The sequence below is a fragment of the Oculina patagonica genome, chromosome 6, assembly GCF_052425735.1.
Source record: "Oculina patagonica isolate OP01 chromosome 6, crgOcupat, whole genome shotgun sequence".
Classification (NCBI taxonomy): Eukaryota; Metazoa; Cnidaria; class Anthozoa; order Scleractinia; family Oculinidae; genus Oculina; species Oculina patagonica.
The window spans coordinates 699715-719166 of record NC_135763.1 but is presented as its reverse complement, the minus strand read 5'-3'; the positions used below and the strand labels follow the sequence as shown (position 1 = coordinate 719166).

Sequence of the window (19452 nt, the reverse complement as noted above, 5' to 3'; positions counted from 1 at the left end):
AACAAGGCAAACATCAAACAAGATAAATTGTGTATAATAAAACTAAGGTATAAAAAATAATTTATACAGAGGCTGAAGGCTAAATTAACCAAACCGGTTTCATGTTAGTTGTTTAACATAAATTTAGGGTTTAAAGAAAATCGGCAATATTTGACAGAGTTACAAGTTTTTACATTCTGCATCACCGACATCCTTCCTCTAAATTCGGCTTTTGAGGGAAAATGTTGTTGTGAAGTAATCAAAATCCTTAATTATTAATAAAAAGCAACAGTGCAAATTGATGTTTTCACCGTAACAAAGTAAATTGGTAACAAGATCATACTATGCAAGGCAGGTGCAACGTTTACTTTCAGAAGCCAAACATGTAACTGTGCAACAGCCATGATGTGAAATCCACACAGCTACAAACAGTGATATCCAAGACCTTCTGATGTTAATTCCAGAATTGAATTAGAAATATGACTTAAAATATCGTGACATAGCTGCCTTAATAACATTGGTTGCTTAGTAACGCAGAGGATAAGGAAACATTTGATTGGATATTAGCATCTGGAGTGACCTTTCAAAAGCTAAGAAGAAACGAAGTGCATATTATACATAATTCACATCTGCTTCGGGGGAACAGATCAAATATAGTAGGAATTGAAACGTTCTCTGGCAAAAAAAAAAAAAACTTTTTAAAAACTATGAGCTTTCGACTATTTGTTCTACGTACAGTCTTCGACGGGTAAAAGTATTGATTGCCTGGCTCATCAAGAGATATGTTTGTTGCAAAGTTTTTTTCATTTGTTGTCACGTTTCTGCAAGTTAAGGGCGACTGTCTAACAGGAAGCTGTGAAAAGATTTCTTTTGATGTGAATGGGGATGCCGTGCAAGACTCAGAGTTTGTTGGCCATGTTTTTCACAATTCTGTCACGTTAAACCCAGTTCAGTGCTACACTTGGTGTATACAGGACTGTCGATGTTTGTCGATCAACTACAAGGAAACCAACGAAGAAAAATACTGCGAGTTGAATGAAGGAAATCATTTCACCAACAAAAGCTCGCTCAAGAATTCACCAGGATCACGTTATTACATCCTTCGGCGAAGGAAATACCAAGCAAAGGTAAAAAATTATTATTTTCGGCTTTCTTGTCTTAAATAAAATATATTTCACTTTTTTTAACAGCCTTAGCCAAAAGGTTTGTGTTTGGTAAAGGTATAATTTAAAGGGATATGTGAAATAAAGACAACGTTGTTAATACAATAACGGAAAACGCAGTTTAAATTTGTCGAATTTAATTTGACCAGGTGTTATTCCGCAAACACATTTTTTCTGAATATGCAGAAGTTTCCAAAGCCATATTTGAGTCATCACAAATAAACTTTTAATAGTTTCAGCGTATCCTTTGTTATTGCTTTTAAGATCGCTTTGTTATAGAAATTTCCAATTACGTATTTAGCGTAGAAATGGTAACAATCGCAGTTATTAAAACTGCCTCGGTTTTTGTAGCTTATTGTTTGAAGCATTTTGTTGTGAGAAAAAACGCAGTGTCTACAGCTGGCATACTACAAATTTCCTCAAAAACAATCATCACAAAACAAATTTAGGATTGCGAAGAAAAACAAATTAAGGAAAGTAAATTACTCAGATGTTTTTATTTGTTTTATTTGACATACTTACACGGATATTTAACCCTTTGACTACTTGAATTTCCAAAATCGTCAATTAACGCTACAGATGTTTATTTGTGGCTGTTACCCGGAGAGAGATTGCAGCCACTTCTAAAAAACTAACTATTTGAGGCAAGTCTTTTCTTTTTTCTTTGGCGGTATACGCATAGAACAGCTTGACGCTTCCTTTTTGGCGTTATTCGTTCATTTGTGGTTTTGATGACCTTTCAGGCAATTTCTTTATGTCCAGAATTGAACACAAGTATTGCTAAATAGTACTTCATATTTTTCTGAGTTATTTGGCATTTTCAAATTACTTCATATTTGGCAAAATTATGTGTGTTCTGGTGAACGTCGGTCAATGTGGACCCTTTATGATGTCTATTCCACAGAGAGGGTGCATCTCATTGGCACTCAATTCTGGACATATCTTGCAAGCTTTGGCCATCATGGGGAATGAATTGGATGCACATCACAGGGATGATTGGTATTTCTACATGAAAATCAATGTATATCGGTGCCTACGTTTTCGGAAAATACCCGAGAATAGCACGAAAATTACTGCTTTTGCCCAAACTATTATTACTATTATCAGGGAAGTCAATTCACAAAGAAAAATTAACAGAGGAAAATTTGGGGAACAATGCCAAATAATTTCAGCATGATTAACAGGAAGTAAAATTTTTATATTTTTTCTCCTTAGCAGAAACGCACCGGCATCGCGTCATGTGTTGATGAAGTCACGTGCACCAATGGCTGCTGTGAGAACAATCCATGTCTCAATGGAGGAACCTGCAATGAAATCTGTGAGCCCGCGAGCGTTCGGTACAACTGTTCATGTCCTGTACCGTTTGTAGGAAAACACTGCGAGATTCAGCTGAGAAAAAGTTGTCAGGACTACAAAGCAGCTGGGGTCAACAAGTCTGGATTGTATGCAGTTATCGATGACAGCAATCAAACCTTCCAAGTGTTCTGTGATTTTGATTCAGAGCCTGGCTTCGCGTGGAACTTGATTCAGTCATTCAGTTTGTCCAACAAAGACCTTTTCCAGGTAAATGTGTTTTAGAATATTATCTGTTATTAAACAAGAAGGGTAGAAACGAGGTATGAAACAGTCTCAAACCTATGGATAGGCTAATTAATCGAAATATGCTAAAATTGCAGTCAGGGATAGGCATAACAAAGTTATTAAAAGGTTTGTCACTGACTTAAAAGCTTAACGTTGTATAACAACGTTAAAAACGTTAAAAACTAAAACAATTGTTTTAGTTTTTAACGTTGTTATGCAACGTTAAGCTTTTTAAGTCAGTGACAAACCTTTTAATAACTTTGTTATGGATAGGGTATTACGTATAAGTTTTTCGGAAGATTTATCTAACAATTTTTCTATTATATAAGAATACATTCAAAGGCAATTTTCTTTCTTTGTAAGTATGTGGCTTGAAAAAGGAGAAATATTTAAATATAAAATAAAATCTTCGAACAACAAGATAAGAATGTGCCCTTTTCTACCTAGATCGTCTCATTTCTCGAAACATTTTATACTCTGTTAAAGTTTTCGACGACTTTTTCTCTTTGTCTTTCAGGTTGACTTTGTCTTTTACGATTACTCTGATTCAAGTGCGGTCAGCGGTGATTCTCCAAACTGGCAGGCGTACCTGATAAAGCGGCATTACCTCCTTTGGCTCCGAGATCAGTCGACTCACTGGCGAGCTACTTGCCGATACAACACAGACGGCACGGTATATAGGGATTACCTGCGAGCCTCATTTGAAGACTTCGACATCATCACAGAGATACCCTCGGTGAAAGACAGCTGTCAAAAGTACGAACTAGCCAACATCCGGGGAAACGAGTGTGTTAATTGCACGGTGCGAACTTGGTACATGAAAGATTCTGCGCCTTTCCACATCGACAGCTGTTTTCAAGATCTTTGCGATTTCGACGGAAATCAGACCGGTGATGTCATATATAGCGAGGACAACTTTGGACTTTATCTTCTGGTTAATCCAAAGTTCCGTTGCACTTCAAGCTCAGAAGCAACTACTCAGTTTTGGATTGGAGGCGAGTAATTAACTTGCGAGTGATTAACTCGAGAGTGATTAACTTGCTGTTTGAACGTAACTTTTCTCTCCTGACAACCTGAGTAAACTTGTGTTATCAGGAAGGAATCTTAATTGAGACTTTCAGTGATCTTGACAAAAGTCAGCACAGCGTACAATGCCCGATTTATCTATGACGCGCGCCTGCAGGGAATCATGGTAGTTGTATTTATCAAACCATGCTGGAGACTTAGCAACGCTGAATACAACTACCATGATTCCCTGCAGGCGCGCGCCATAGAGGGATTTGGGCATTAATTAATTTCCGTATTTAAAAGGACGATAACTTTATATGAGAACGTGTTAGTTTAGGGGGATAAGGACGTTGTCCGTAACGAATCGCGATATCCAGAGTTGTAAATGCTCAACACTACTTAAGGGAGGCTTTTAAAGTGCGAAGATGATTCCACCATATGCGAAACATTTCCAACTAAGATTACCAGAAAGACTCGATCTTTGGACTTACACAGTGGAATAAATAAGGTCTACATGGAGGCGAACGTGACCTTCTTGTTAGGGCGCTGGAGGTCCTGGGTTCAAATCCTCCTCCCTGCCACTAGATAAACTTGTATTCGGTGGTATGGAATTCAACTGTTCCACATTTTGTAAATAGGCAACTGGTTAGCCTCTTGTATTTATACACCGACACTTAAATAAATTGATTATTGTTATGTTATATTAGCTAACGTAACCACCCAATTGCTGTACTGCAAGATACAGCCACAACTTGGAATAATTGAACCTCAGGAACGGCGGATTTGTCTGAACTAGAGTGCCTCACTCAAGGTTAACTAAAATAAATATTAAAGATAATCCCTGTGTTCATAGAGCTTGAAGACTTTTGAAAATGATACTGGGAAGGTTCTTATAGCTTGTTTTTTAATTATTATTAATCCAGTGGATTGGAACACACATTACTTTTAACTTGAGTGAAGAGAGGGCAGCTAGAAAACTCTAACCATCACCTTCACGGGTTATGGAAGGCGGCAAAGAAAGGGACACACCTTCGTTTCTCGTGTAAGAACAAGTCCAGTTGTTGAGCAACATTCAACATTTAACATTCCACTTACAAAATACAAAGTGAACTGTCACGTCATGCGTATAATTAAAACTTGTACTGTTTGGGCCACGACTGATGTAAATACTTTTTATCTCTTACATGTATTGCATGATTCAAGTTTGAACTTGGTTTCATCTCAGAACTACTGACGTGTATTAAACAATGTAAATAAAGTGAGTATTAAGTGAGTAATTTTTTAATGAACTTTTTATTATAATTTTAGATACCTTTTTAATTGAAATTGTAATTACCTTTTAACTAGAATTATATTTATATAGATTTCTATTTATTAATGTCATAATCACAATTTTGTACATATACACTTTTTACCTTTTAACGGTCTTTTATTTGTAATTTTTAGACCTTTTTTATTTCACGAGAGCGTTTTAACGAGCTACGGCTCCTGAGCTCTTCGTGGTTAAATAAACTATGTCTATGTCTATGTCTATGTCTATTTAATCGATCAGCTAGTTTCGATTTCCTTCTGTCACTTTGGTTAACATAATTTTTTAAAGATTCAGATAATTTCAGTGAAAAAATAAATATATAAAAATTCGAAAAATCCAACAATGATGGTCTTGGGTGACAGTCATTTAATGACTTCAGAAGAAGCACGCATATACCCAGGGGGAGGGGGACTCCCATGTGAAAGGGACGGGGGCAAAGGGAAGGAACCTAGACCACAGGGAACCCAAACTCTGTATTAGTTATACATAATACAATGTCGCAATGTCAATACGACGCGCCCCATAAGCGCGTCGTATTGACATTGCGACAGAGCGATTAACGTTTGAAACTCGCAACGTAATTCGTCTTCGCTCTGATTCAAATCGCCCCCAAACCCAACCTCGTACCCAGGGCCTCTCTCCATTTTCTTCCTTGTCTCTCTCCGCGACGACAAGGGAGGAAAAGGAGAGAGGCCCTGGGTACGAGGTTGCCCCAAGCCAAAAAAAGACACCGGAACGCAGGTAAATGAGAACATTCATAGGCGTACGGGCCGGGGGGGCTGGGGGGCTGCAGCCCCCCCCCCCCCAAATTTTGGGCAACTCAGATTTTTTGGGCAGCAAAAGAAATTTGGGCAAAGCCAGTTTTTAAAGTAGCTTTCTTTTTTTTTGGAAAAGATAGATATTTTCTTTTTTAACCTGAAGTCGGCGTGGTTATTATTTTCTTGACAATGTGAGACCAGATTCACTAACAAGATTTACCCAAGATTCCTTATTTCGAGAGGCGTTGATATCTTTGTAACTGTAGGACGCAAATTTCCGGCGGCCACCATTTCAAGTAGAGACGTCAGTGAGAATCGATACATCCAGAAAGAACGTGGAATCTAGTGAGATGTTAAATTTAAAGAACCAGTGAATGGACAGTATGATGAACCAAAGAAGCGTTGCTTGTACGTGGAAGCCAGCAGTGATTATGAACTTCCTTTTCTAAACGTTTTATAACAAATAAATTCATCTTTCCTTTAATAATGGACACAATGATGGTCACTCAATTTTCGCGTCATCTTATGTTCGCGACACTTTAATTTCGCGATATTTTTAAAATCGCGAAATTGAAGTGTCGCGAGAAGGGGATCATATGTTGATATACATATTGTAGCGGAAATGACCAGGAAATACTCTGTGCTTTGGGAAATTTATGTCATGGTAAAACACGACCCTGATAAAGAAAGCTTCTCCCGCGTTGCTAAATTTTACAAAATCGACGGCGAGATTCTGAAAGCCGAGCAGAAAATGTACGCGAGTTTTCGTCGTTTGCGCGGATTAAGCTACATGACTGTTTCAGAAATACTGGAGACAATTAATGCACGAGATCGAATGTTCTATTTGATATGTCTCCAAAGTTTTCTTATGTGGTACATATCCTCGCAGTGATACTTGCTACATCGTGTTCTGCAGAACGATCATTGTGTGCATTGCGCAGATTGAAAACTTACCTCCGCAGCACCATGGGGCAACAACGTGTCAGTAACATCGCACTTATTAACATTGAAAGGGCATATGCCAAATCTGTAGTCAACAATGAAAAGATCGTATCATTGAAATCTTCGGCCGTCGAAATGGCAGACAGCTATTTCTTTTAAGGTGATTTATGAGCTCATATGATAAATTCATATGCAAGAACTGCACGAGAATATTTTCTCTTCATATGTAGGCCTATGGTAGCTTAATATGTTAGTGCATCGCATGACCCTCGTTTCTTCTCGACTTTTTCGTAAAAATTTGGGCAACTTGCGATAATTTTTTGGGCAAATGGTTCACCCCCCCCCCCCCTCGCAAAAAATATGCCCGTACGCCTATAAGAACATTTTTATGTTAAGATTATGTTTAACTAATACAGCGTTTGGGTCCCCTTTGCATATTTCATGAAACTGCTAAGAATTCAAATAGGCAAGCTGAAGAGTATTTCCTCGCATTTCAAGACCGTTTGCTTATATTGTGTTGCCCTTGCAAAGTCATCTGCTGGAAAATTTATCGATCGCATAGCTTAAATACGATGATAATTCGCTCTGACTTCTGAGGTTCCTGTTAAAATTGCTTCCTTCGTCACTATAAATATTACAAGGATGTCCCTCTTTATCGAAAATTATATGTTTAGGGTGACTTCTGGATGAAATTAATCCACTCGCAATCCCTAGCATGCGGCCGCCATTTTTTTACTGTGAGAAGGCGAAAAATTGTCATGTAGGCCACAATTAAGTGTCTCCCCTGAAACTTGCCTAGTAATTCTTATTAGCTGAATCTGTCGACTTCCTGTGCTCTAAATTTGAAGGAAATCGAAGGTAATTGGTGGGGCCGTCAGCAACCTCATCAACCTAGTTCCCAAGGTCCTCATTTCTCGATGAGGAAAATATATTTTCAATTCTAATTTTAAGTTATACTTTGCTTAACGAGGCGAGCACGTCAGTTGTCAATATGTTTAATTAAAACTTCCTCTCTGTGGCGTAAAATAATGTGGTTCATTCATTTCACCGATATCTAATTTTACGCAAACTTATTTGACTAATATTGCAACGCATTTTCCAAATTTTAGTTAACCACACGAAAAAGTGAAAGAGTTATAATAAAGCAAAATGCTTAGTTGGACTAACTAAGGGCCTCTTCACATGATCCCGGTTGACCGGGCTGGCCCAGTTACCGAGATCTCGGCTCACTCCTATTTTCTTTGCAAAATTTTGGATGTGTTCATATGAGAAGGTGGGCCAGCCCGGTTACCGATATCTCGGTTTCTGCAACCGAGATCTCGGCAACCGGGAAGAATATTTTCCCATATGAACACTCCAGCCCGGTCGCCGGGACGCAACTTTTTTTGAGAAAATAGCTTCCCTTTCGTAACTGGGCAGCCAAAATGGCTTAATTTTGCCTTGTATCTATTCCCACTTCAGAAATATGCGAATTAGCTTTATTAATAAAGTTACAAGGGTCAATAAAGCTACGATAGTCGCGAAAGATGCAACTTTATGTGTCGCCATTTTGACTTCGTTTCTGGAATTTTATCCCTGTCAACCGGGCTAAAATTTTTCATATGAACAGACGTCAAAATCCGTCCTGGTAACTGAGACAGCCCGTAAACCGGGCTCATGTGAAGAGGCCCTAAAACAAAAGAATATTTTCTAACAGTCGTTTAGTAATTTTCACAATATGCAAATTCTAGAGTACACACAATGTTTTCGCCAATGCAGTGGCGAAAACATTGTGTGTACTCTACAATTTGAAACATTTTTTAAAACGTTATCTACGTTTTTAACTCAATTTGACACATTTTTTTGGCTCTAACTTTTGACACATTTTTTACAGCAAGGCGCCCAAATGTGTGACCACTTTTAATTTATTCACATTCTTTCGTGCAGATTTAATCCAATCAGAAGTCAACTGCAAGCTATCCACGGCTTTTGATTGGATTAAATCTGCACGAAAGAATGTGAATAAATTAAAAGTGGTCACACATTTGGGCGCGTTGCTGTAAAACGTTATCTAACTTTTGGCTCAATATTTGGTCCTCTACCAAACTCATTGAAAATTATAAATCATTTGTAGAAAGACAAGTGAGTCATTAGTGTTAACTCCACTAAACTTGAACCCCTAATACTCATGAATAGAAGCCATAAACTTTTTTAGCCGATTTTAAAAGCTATTCTTGTTCTGAAATACGAGGCTGGCATGGCATTTTGTACAACAAATTTTCACGTCAAGTTATATTTATCTGGCAAAGAAAGAAGAATATTTCTCGCTAGTGTATACCTTCAAGACTCCAAGACGTTTAAAAGCTTAATCATATATTCTGCATAAGCAATGCGAGACAGCTAATAGCCAGAAGCCACAGAAATAATTTAGAAAATACTGTATTTTCTCGATTAAACGCCTGGTACCGGATAAACACTGACTCTCCAAGGTAGAGTTGAGGCCCTTCGGGTATTTATTTAAGGTATACGTAGCCAAAGGCATATTAGCCAGTTACATTTTTGTCAAATTGAAAACAATGAAGAAAATCCGCTCCTTTACGAAAACCAAGCTCGAATAAACTGCACGAGTCAAATAAACGCCGGGTCTAAATGATTAAGTTTGAAATAATCCGCCGGGGCCGTTTAATCGAGAAAATACAGTACCCGGTTAAAAACCCACAACAATATGTCCAATTTAAAAGCGAAGCACTGTGTCTCCCAAAGTTATGTTTAATTATGGAGAGAAGCTGCATTTTATTCAGCAAAACTCGAAAATTATTTTTGTTCCGAGAAAACGAGGCAAGCATGGCATTTTTACAACAAATTTGCACGTCAATTTAGAACTTCCTTTCTGTAGCCAATTGCACGTCAAGTTAGAACTTCCTTTGTAGCCTAATGTGAGATATTTTTTGCCACCGATGTCATTTTGCTTAACCATTGATTGACGTTTTGGAACATATTCAAAATAGAAGACAAAGTAAAAAAATAAAAATCGTGGTCGTCTAGTTTGAGTTGGCAACTTTGCATGCAAGTTATCCGAATAAGAAAATAGTTACATTTCGTTTTGATAAAACGAGACACTTCAACGCGACTTGGCAGCAGGTCTTAACGCTACAAAAGCATGCTAATTTATAACTTCTTTCTGTAATGAACGCACGCAAACCGCCAATTGTTTACATGGCAAAACTGTGGAATGTCACATGAAAATGAATTGTCAAACTAATAAGGCTATGCATCTATCATAAGGGTTGTCAAACGACAAAAATATTATGTATGGACTTTACACGCTACGGAATATTCAGCACATTTTACATTAATTTTCATAGGCACTCAAATCGATCTTTAATTTGTTTGGTTATATCGCCGAGAACAGGAAAAATTTGATTGGATACTAAAACTTGGTTTGACGTATAAGGGGAGAGATAATAATTGGTTTGTTTCAGATGCGGTAAAGAGATCGCAAGTATCGACTTCCTCGAGAGGGCAGTGCTCATCAACAAATATGTTTGTTGCAACGCTTTTCCCATTTCTTGTAACGTTTCTGCAAGTTAAGGGAAACTGTCTTACAGGAAGCTGCCAAATGATTTCCCTTGATGTACACCGAGATGCCGTACAAGACTCAGAGTTTGTTGGCCATGTTTTTCACAATTCTGTCACGTTAAACCAAATTCAGTGCTACTCCTGGTGTATACAGGACTGTCGATGTTTGTCAATCAATTACAAAGAAGAGAACGACAAAAAATATTGCGAGTTGAATGAAGGAAATCATTTTACCAATAAAACCTCTCTCAAGGATTCTCCAGGATCAAATTATTTTATCCTTCGAAGGGAGTATGGTTTAAAGGTAATGTATAGTTCTTTACAGTGTACTTCTATAAAAGTAAAAATATCTTATTCGCCTGCTTTCGTCTAAGGTTTTTAACACCCTTAAGCAAAAAAGGTAGGTCATTTTCTATACCCGGTTTTGTTTATAAAAACTAGAATCTTGGGACAATGTATGTATAAACAGGTGTCTAATCAGTAGTGCGAAAAGGATGATTGATATTTTGAATTTTGTTTTGAGCTGAGAGAAGTTTGCAAAATGCATTTATTTATTTTGATTTAATTAAATATTTCTAATCTTTGTTTTTAAGTGTCAGCTTAATGGAGTACCTATGTTATCGTTCATGAGTTTTCTTTGTAATAAGAATTTCCAATAACGTTTTTGACGTTTTTTTAAATATCTTTCCTCGACTTATGTCTAGAAATGTAAACAATCGCGATAATTGAAAATTTTAACCAAATTTGGTGGGTAACGAAGGTTTATCCACAACTAAAAGGCTTTCGCGCGTCTTTGCATGAAGTCTAGATTGTTTTCAAGAGCAGTTGAATTTGGAACTAAATTTTGGACCTTAAATTATTCACAAACTGGCTACAATGTTTTAATTGGTTAACTATGTAATTTTTCGCATACTAATTTCGCAGCAAAGCAGTATAGTAACCAGGAAGAAGAAATCTACGGCTTTCCATACGATCTTTGTTACTCTTGATCTTCCTAAATCACCCTAAGAGAGAGATGCTTCCCACACGAAAGATGAATTAAGAAAGACAGCCGCTATGCACGTAACACTGAAAGCGGGTGTGAAAAAACGCCGCCGATCAAAACATAAGTTAACCGCTTTGCATGATAAGGTGTATGTGAGATGATCTTTGTCGGTCCTGACCCTGTCGTTTCCCCTACCACCTGCTGATAACGAAATAATCGAAGTATGTGAGGACTTTTTTAAAAAAGAATTAACGAAGTTATAAGGAAATTAGACAAATAGCTTGGCATGTCCATTAAGCAGTGTTCATTTTTCTTTACCAGAGAGGCGGCGGAGTGGGGCCATGTGTTGGTGAAGTCACGTGCACGAATGGCTGCTGCAGGAACAGTCCATGTCTCAATGGAGGAACCTGCAATGAAATCTGTGAGCCCGCGAGCGTTCGGTACAACTGTTCATGTCCGGTACCGTTTGTTGGAAAACACTGCGAAATTAAGTTGATCATGAAAAGTTGTCAGGACTATAAAGCAGCTGGGGTCGACAAGTCTGGATTGTATGCAATTGAAGATGACAGTAATCAAACCTTCCAAGTGTTCTGTGATTTTGATTCAGAGCCCGGGTTTGCTTGGAATTTGATCGAGTCATTTAGTTTGTCCAACAAGCACCTTTTTCAGGTAAATGTCTTGAACGTGTTAAAAAGAAGAATATAAAATTTTAATAGTCTTTCTTGTCTTTAACAGAAGACTAGACGATTTGTTTGCAATACAGTTTAAAAGGCAGGGTTTACTATCTGATGAATCCTTAATTTACATGGGAATCTTTAATATTTTGTTTTCAAAATTTTAGGCAGAAAGTATCACTCTTAAATTGATTGATTTAGGTTCTTATAAAGCGCATTTACACAGCTCATTGCGCTTCACAATTAAAATTATGGAATGAGACCGGACATCAGCCTATCAGGCGCCTTTGGCAGCCGCTATCCGTCCATGTGTATGATCTCACCCCACCACCCAACCCATAGAATAAAACAGACCACAACACCGGGAACTTCGCACCCTACTCTTTACGATTAGTGTGTGGGTTCTTCGACGTCCCCTGCTGATCATAACACTGAAGATGCAGGAGACAGGGCCTAGGTTTATCGTCCTTATCCGAGAAGACTAGAACGTCTAACCATTTGCAGATGTCATTTCCAAGGCAGCACGTTCTACTCAGTTATTTTTAGACCCTGAGTGTTGGTCCGGTCAGGGGAGATGAACCCGAGACCTTCTGCACGACAGTCCGACTCTCTACCAACTGAGCTAACTGGTCGGCGGTTTTGCTAAATAGATTTAGCTTTATTTTTAAATGTATGTGGCGTAATTATTGCTATTCTTTGTTTTTTAACATCTTCTTTATCCTTCTGGTATTCATTTGCTTGTAACAGATGATTTTAACTTTTAACTTAAATTAGCACTTGATTTTAATTTTCATAAATTTTAATTTCCATCCGGTTTATATTTCAACACGTTTAAAATTATTAGATATTTGTTAATAAGCAGTTTTAAATTCCCATTATTTTTTATTCACGTGTTATTAATTCTATTACACCTTGCCACTTAAACAGAGTTTTTTAATTTCATTTGATTTTAACTTCTTGCTTAATCTAGTCACGTCTTAGTTCAAGTACATTTCAACTGCCTGTTTTTCAATAGATTTCGTTTTATTTTTTGCTTAAGTTTCTCGTAAAATTGTTTTTAGTTAATTATAAAGATATGTCATATTCTCCCCAAAAGGTCTTTAACCGTTAACTTTTCATTCACGAGCTCGCTCACAGTACCCTTTGATTACACCGCTGAAATTATAGACTTTTTCCTGAAAGGCAGTGCTGTAAACTCAAATATATTTACCTCTAGATAGCTATTTTAAATAGCCAGTAATGAGTTGCTACCCAGGATTTAGCCAGTTTCCAATTAAGCGATTTATTGATTTTCAGAGTAGCTTTGTTCAAGCTTTAATTTCAAGCGATTGTTAAATTAATAAGGCAAGACTTTTTCAAAAATGTGTTTCTCAACTGAGTCGTGCCGACAAAAATCATTTCATGAGTTTTGCATTTTTTCCAACTTTTCTTGATGTTCTCTTTTTCCCTCTCAGAATGACGTTGTCTTTTATAATTACATTGATTCAAGTGTGGTCAGTGGTGATTCCCCAAACTGGCAGGCGTACCTGATAAAGCGGCGTTACCTCCTTTGGCTCAGAGATCAGTCGACTCACTGGCGAGCTACTTGCCGATACAACACAGACGGCACGGTATATAGGGATTACCTGCGAGCCTCATTTGAAGACTTCGACATCATCAGAGTCACACCCTCGGTGGCAAGCAGCTGTCAAAAGTACGAGCTTGTCAACATCCGGGGAAATAAGTGTGCGAATTGCACGGCAGCGACCTGGTATCTTAAAGGTTCTTACCCTCTGCATATCGACAGTTCTTATCGCCATGGTTGCGTTTTCGATGGAAATCAAAGCGGTGATGTCATATCAAGTGAGGACAACTTCGGATATTATTTCGCAGTAAATTCAAAATTTCGGTGCACTTCAAGCTCTGAAGCAACGACTCAGTTCTGGATAGGAGGCAAGCGATTCTTCGGCCACAGAGCATAGAAGCTCTAGTGCAACATTATGACCTGTTTAAACACCCTTAATTTTCGCTTCAAGTGCTTATAACTTATAAAACGAGCTCAGTGACCCCTCATTGTTCCTCATTGTTCCCTCATTGTTCCTCATCGATTGTTCAATTTGCAACGTAGTGTGGGGAAGCTGTAACAAGGGCCTTCCTGAAAAACTGCAAAGGCTTCAAAACTTCATTATCTCAAGAAAAACTTTTCGTACAGCGGAGCTCAGTTGTGGAACGACTTACCTATAGACCTTAGACAAGCATCTTCACTGGCCGATTTCAAATCTAAATTAAGTCGGCACAGTTTAAAGTAATATCTAAATTTTTAAGTAAATTTTAGACACGGCCTCCATGAAAAGCAGATTTTTCTTTTTTTTTTGTTATTTGAATTTGTTGTTATTAAATTTTTGTAGTTAGTTAGATAGGAAGATAGTCCAGTAACTTTATTGACTGATGGAAAAACCGTGTATAAATAAAGTTATCTTATCTTATCTTATCATTTTTATGATGGAATAATGACCGGCATGTTAACCCTCGGACGTACAAGGTAGGGGGGGGGGGGGTGGATGCCACCCCCCCCCCCCATAAGGTTTTTTTCCAAATTTTGAAAAAACGATTTACTCTACAATGCTGAAACTTTCAGTAACTGTTCTGTTGATATGTCAACCATGTGTCCATGGTATTTGACGTTGCCGTGGCAACTTCATAAAGACAAGCAGGTCTTGCCAAAAATCGTTATTTTTACCATTTTTCTTGATTTTTTCCAGTTTTTTAAAACAGAAGTGCAAGATTTGTTTATTTTTACATTCGATAAGCATTCGCTTGATTTTGTATCAATTTCCGTTATATTCTGACTTTCTAAGAAAATGTTTAAATCCAAGATGGCGGATCCAAGATGACGGCTCTAATAGGGTCACGTGACGTCATATGAAGTCACAGCCAATTAAAATTATGTCATCTTGTAGAGTAAGCTAAGGGCTTTCTTCTCAGTCCAAAATCAGTAATTTCGCTATGCCTTAATAGAACGAAAACTCCGGGGAGGGGTTCCATCAAACCCCCCCCCCCCCCTCTTGTACCATGGTAGGGGTGTGAGTTTGCTTGTACCTCCTAGGGTTAAGATACAACTTTTGGTAAATTTTTAAAAAATTCTGTTTTGTGGGTCCTGAGCTATCTTAAATTTCGAAAATTTAAGGTGGCTCAAGAACTTGATCAGCCTGAACCCGCTTAAGAACTTGATCAGCCTGAACCCCGCTTAAGAACTTCATCAGTCTGAACCCCGCTTAAGAACTTGATCAGCCTGAACCCCGCTTAAGAACTTGATCAGCCTGAACCCCGAAATCATAGGTTTTTATAGGCAGGTGTTTACTGTACTTCTACAAATTAAAAATGCGATACAAATCCACTTTCGCCCGTGTTGTATATGTCCCAACTTGTCCTTTGTAGACGAAGCAAAAATAACCAAAGTGTTTACATAAAAAAAAAGGTTGCCAAGCCTTTAAGGGCCACCTTACCTTAAAGTAACCCTCCACCCAGGCCCACCATCCTCCTTCCTCCTTCACACCAGCTGCTAGTAATATATGAGGAGCTCTGATTGGTTTGCACGGAGGGTGAATCTCCAATCGGGGACAGCGCTGGCTGTGGTCCAAATAAACAGAACTTTACGCGTTTTCTTATCAATGTGTCATTCAACAGTTAAATAAAAATCTGCTTGTAAATATAAAATATTGAGTCCCATTTAATATTTTTCATTACAGTTTCTGACGACCTGTCCGAGAAAGGTTGTAGATAAGTCACCCTGCTCTTCGGTACAAATTATGAATGCCTGTTGGAATTAAGCAGGATTAAAATTTCGCGGCCACAGTCAACAACACCAAATCGATCAAACGTTTTTTACCTCACATTCAACAGCAACCATTGATTGACGTTTTGGAACATATTCAAAATAGGTTCCAAATAAAAACGAAACAAAAACACAAATTAACCCTATTCAGACCGGGGGGGGGGGGGGGGCTTTTGAGGCCCGCGCTGACTTTCAACGCTTATAACTTTTTCAAGATTCAACCAAACGCTGCCAGACTTTGCGAGTTTATCTTAAATTTATCTGGGAATAATTTGGTGGGATATGTTGTTGTGTCAAGAACGTCACGTCACCATGCCTACGGCATTTTGACAGGCATGTTTTTCCCAATTTTGTAATTTTCGTGTTTCTCTTAATGAAAAATAACTTTAATGCAATTATTTTCACCTTTTTTACGGTTTTTAAGCACATTTTTATTGATTTTGAGTACTTTGCAGTAATTTTGGGTGGTTTTCTGGCATTTTAGAAAAAATTTGAAATCCAATATGGCGGATAAAAGATGGCGGCTGTTTTTACATCGTGATGTAATTGTCACGTGATGTGGCGTCACCATCCCACGTGACGTATACCAAAATATAGATTTTTGGACATACTATATATCCTCTAAGTTTCATTGTGATTGCTTAAATATTCTGGAAGTTACGGAGGGAGGGGGGCCGAATCCGCCCCCCCTCCCCGCCCGTCTGAAAAGATCCAAAAAAGCCCGGTCTGAATAGGGTTAAAAATGGAACTAAAAATCCTGGTCGTCTTGTTTGAGTTGAACAATTTTGGATGCAAGTTAAACAAACAAGAAAATAAATGAGACAACACGATATTGACAGCAAAAGCAGCTGTTTACTGAGTTAAATTATGTTAACTTTTAACATTCTCTCTGTAATGTACGCACGCAAACTGCCCAATCGTTTACAAGGCCAAACTGTAGAAAAAGGCACATGAAAATTGATTGTGAAACTAATAAGGCTTCGCATCTATCAAAAAATTATACATCAACTTTCATAGGCACTCAAATCGATCTTTAATTTGTTTGCTTTTATCGCCGAGAACAGGAAAAATTTGATTGGATACTAAAACTTGGTTTGACGTATACGGGGCAGAAAAACCCTGATAATTATTCGTTTGTTTCAGAAGTGGGAAAGAGATCATAAGCATTGACTGCCTAGACGGCAGTGCTCATCAACAAACATGTTTGTTGTAAAGCTTTTTCCATTTCTTGTAACGTTTCTGCAAGTTAAGGGAGACTGTCTTACAGGAAGCTGCCAAATGATTTCCCTTGATGTACACCGAGATGTCGTACAAGACTCAGAGTTTGTTGGCCATGTTTTTCACAATTCTGTCACATTAAACCAAATTCAGTGCTACTCCTGGTGTATACAGGACTGTCGATGTTTGTCGATCAACTACAAGGAAAAGAACGAAGAAAAATACTGCGAGTTGAATGAAGGAAATCATTTTACCAACAAAAGCTTCCTCAAGGATTCTCCAGGATCAAGTTATTACATCCTTCGAAGGGGGTATGATGTAAAGGTAATGTTTACTTGTATGAAAGTAAAAATGTCTTATTAGCCTGCTTTCGTCTAAGGTTTTTAACACCCTTAGCAAGAAGGAAAGGCCAATTTTTTATACCCGGTTTGTGATTATAAAAACAAGAATCTTGGGACAATGTATAAACCGGTGTCTAATCAATAGTGTAAAAGGCTGATTAATATTTTGAATTTTGTTTTGCGACTTGGGGAAATTTTGCAAAATCCATCTATTTATTTTGTCTAAATTAAATAAATTTAAGCTTTGTTTTAAAGTGTTAGCTTAGTGGGGTACCCTATGTTATCGTTTATGAATTTTTCTTTGTTATAAGAATTTCCAATTACGTATTTTGACTTTTATTAATCGCCTTCTTCGACTTATGTCTAGAAATGCTAACAATCGCGAAATTAAAATATTTTAATCAAATTTGGTGGGTAACGAATGTTTATTCACAACTAAAAGGCTTCCGCTTGTCTTCGCATGAAGTCTAGATTGTTTTTAAGAGCAGTTGAATTAAGAACTAAATTTAGGACCTTAAAGTATTCACAAAATCGCTACAAAATTTTATTTGGTTTACAATGTATTTTTGAGCATGCTCATTTTTTGCAGTATAGCAGTATAGTAAACAAGGAAAAGGGAATCCACGAATTTTCATTTGTTACTTTGGTTTTCGCTGGATCACCGAAATACCGTAAAATTCCGGTTTTAAGCCCCCCCCCCCCCCGCTTAAAAGCCCCCCTGAAGATAAAAAAATACCGTATTTTCTCAATTAAACGCCCCCGGCGTTTATTTCAAACTTGGTCTGGTGGACCCGGCGTTTATTTGAAGCCGGCGTTTAATCGGGGCCCGGCGTTTATTAACGAAGTGAAACTTGCTGTTATTTTTCAAGTTGATTTATTATTACCCATCGCCCGATACCTAGGGCCAGTTTGTCAAACAAACAAACAAACTGGCCCTGGGTCTCCAAAGATGATTATTGCCAAGGGTCACAGTATTGCATACGGCACGTTGCAATCAAGATTTGTGACAAACAGAACCAAAACAGTATATGAACAACATGGGAACAAGTAAATGTTACGGATATAAAGTTTCAAGTTCATAAACAGCAACGAATGGACCCCGAATAAACGCCGGGACCTCGATCAAACGCCCCCGGCGTTTATTTAAAAATTAGCAGTTTTGACCCGGTGTTTAAATGAGGCCGGCTTTTAATCGACCGGGGTCCGGCGTTTAATCGAGAAAATACGGTACATCCGTTTATAAGCCACTCCGGATATAAGCCTCCATCCGCTGGATGACAGTACTGAACAGGGCTAAATGTTGCTTTTTATGACTTTTTAACTAAAAAACGTATTTCAATCGACACTGCCGTGACTTGTTTTGAAACGTTTTTTTATTCCGCTTATAAGCCCTCCCAGATAAAAGCCCCTCCGTTTATAACTGCCCACCCAAAACCGCTTACGAAGTTGTATAAGCTCAGGGCTTATAACCGGAACTTTACGGTATGTCCAGAAATGCACGCAGTTACGAATTAAACAAAATTTTGCAACAATCTTTGCGAAAATCGCGAAATTAGCAAAAATCGTAATTTTTTTTCGAAACCGCAATGGAAGTGAACTCAAGCCTCAATGAGGGCCCTCGACGAAACTACAGTCGACTCCCGATAACTCGAACCCTCGCTAACTCGAACCTCGCGCTAACTCGAACCAAAATCGATTTCCCCTGGATTTCCGTTATACATTTACTGTAATTTTACCCTCGGTAACTCAAACCCTGGGTAACTCGAACCTCCCGCTAACTCGAACCAATTTTCGTTTCCCTTCAGGTCATTTTCTATAGAATTTTACCCTCGATAACTCGAACCATCAATACGTCAATACGTGACAAGTCACAACAAACAGTGTACTGTAGCCCAAAACATTGAATTCAGTATTTTGAGGCAGACGTGTATTAATTCTTTGTCTTTTATATTGCATTACACAAAACGTGGACAGTCTACTTTTGGTTTTGATACCGATTCTTTCAAGTCCAATGTTAGGAAACTTTCTGAGGATAATCGATAGTAATAGATAAGTTGAGAAGCGTCAGGGCGTATTATGACTACACTATATTTCTCGAAAAAGTAAATCACATGAACTC

The 19452-nt window shown here is 38.0% G+C and overlaps 3 protein-coding genes across 3 annotated transcripts in view; all 3 read left to right on the top strand.

Annotated features, from left to right (window-relative positions):
• The first annotated feature begins 703 nt into the window (after positions 1-703).
• LOC144658766 (uncharacterized) lies at positions 704-3726 on the top strand. The gene is made up of 3 exons (XM_078519233.1): positions 704-1106; positions 2361-2705; positions 3241-3726. The coding sequence occupies exons 1-3, from the start codon at positions 762-764 to the stop codon at positions 3724-3726; spliced, it is 1176 nt and encodes a 391-aa protein (XP_078375359.1). The 5' UTR covers positions 704-761.
• A 6496-nt stretch (positions 3727-10222) lies between these two features.
• On the top strand, positions 10223-14425 carry LOC144658584 (uncharacterized). Its single transcript, XM_078519028.1, has 3 exons — positions 10223-10605; positions 11608-11955; positions 13415-14425. The coding sequence occupies exons 1-3, from the start codon at positions 10264-10266 to the stop codon at positions 13919-13921; spliced, it is 1197 nt and encodes a 398-aa protein (XP_078375154.1). The 5' UTR covers positions 10223-10263; the 3' UTR covers positions 13922-14425.
• Positions 14426-16860: 2435 nt separating this feature from the next.
• LOC144658586 (uncharacterized) overlaps positions 16861-19452 on the top strand; it is a 23240-nt gene continuing 20648 nt past the window's right edge. The window contains exon 1 of the mRNA XM_078519030.1: positions 16861-17316. Coding sequence (XP_078375156.1) covers positions 16975-17316 — 342 coding nt within the window. The 5' untranslated portion in view covers positions 16861-16974. The remainder of the gene's footprint in view (positions 17317-19452) is intronic.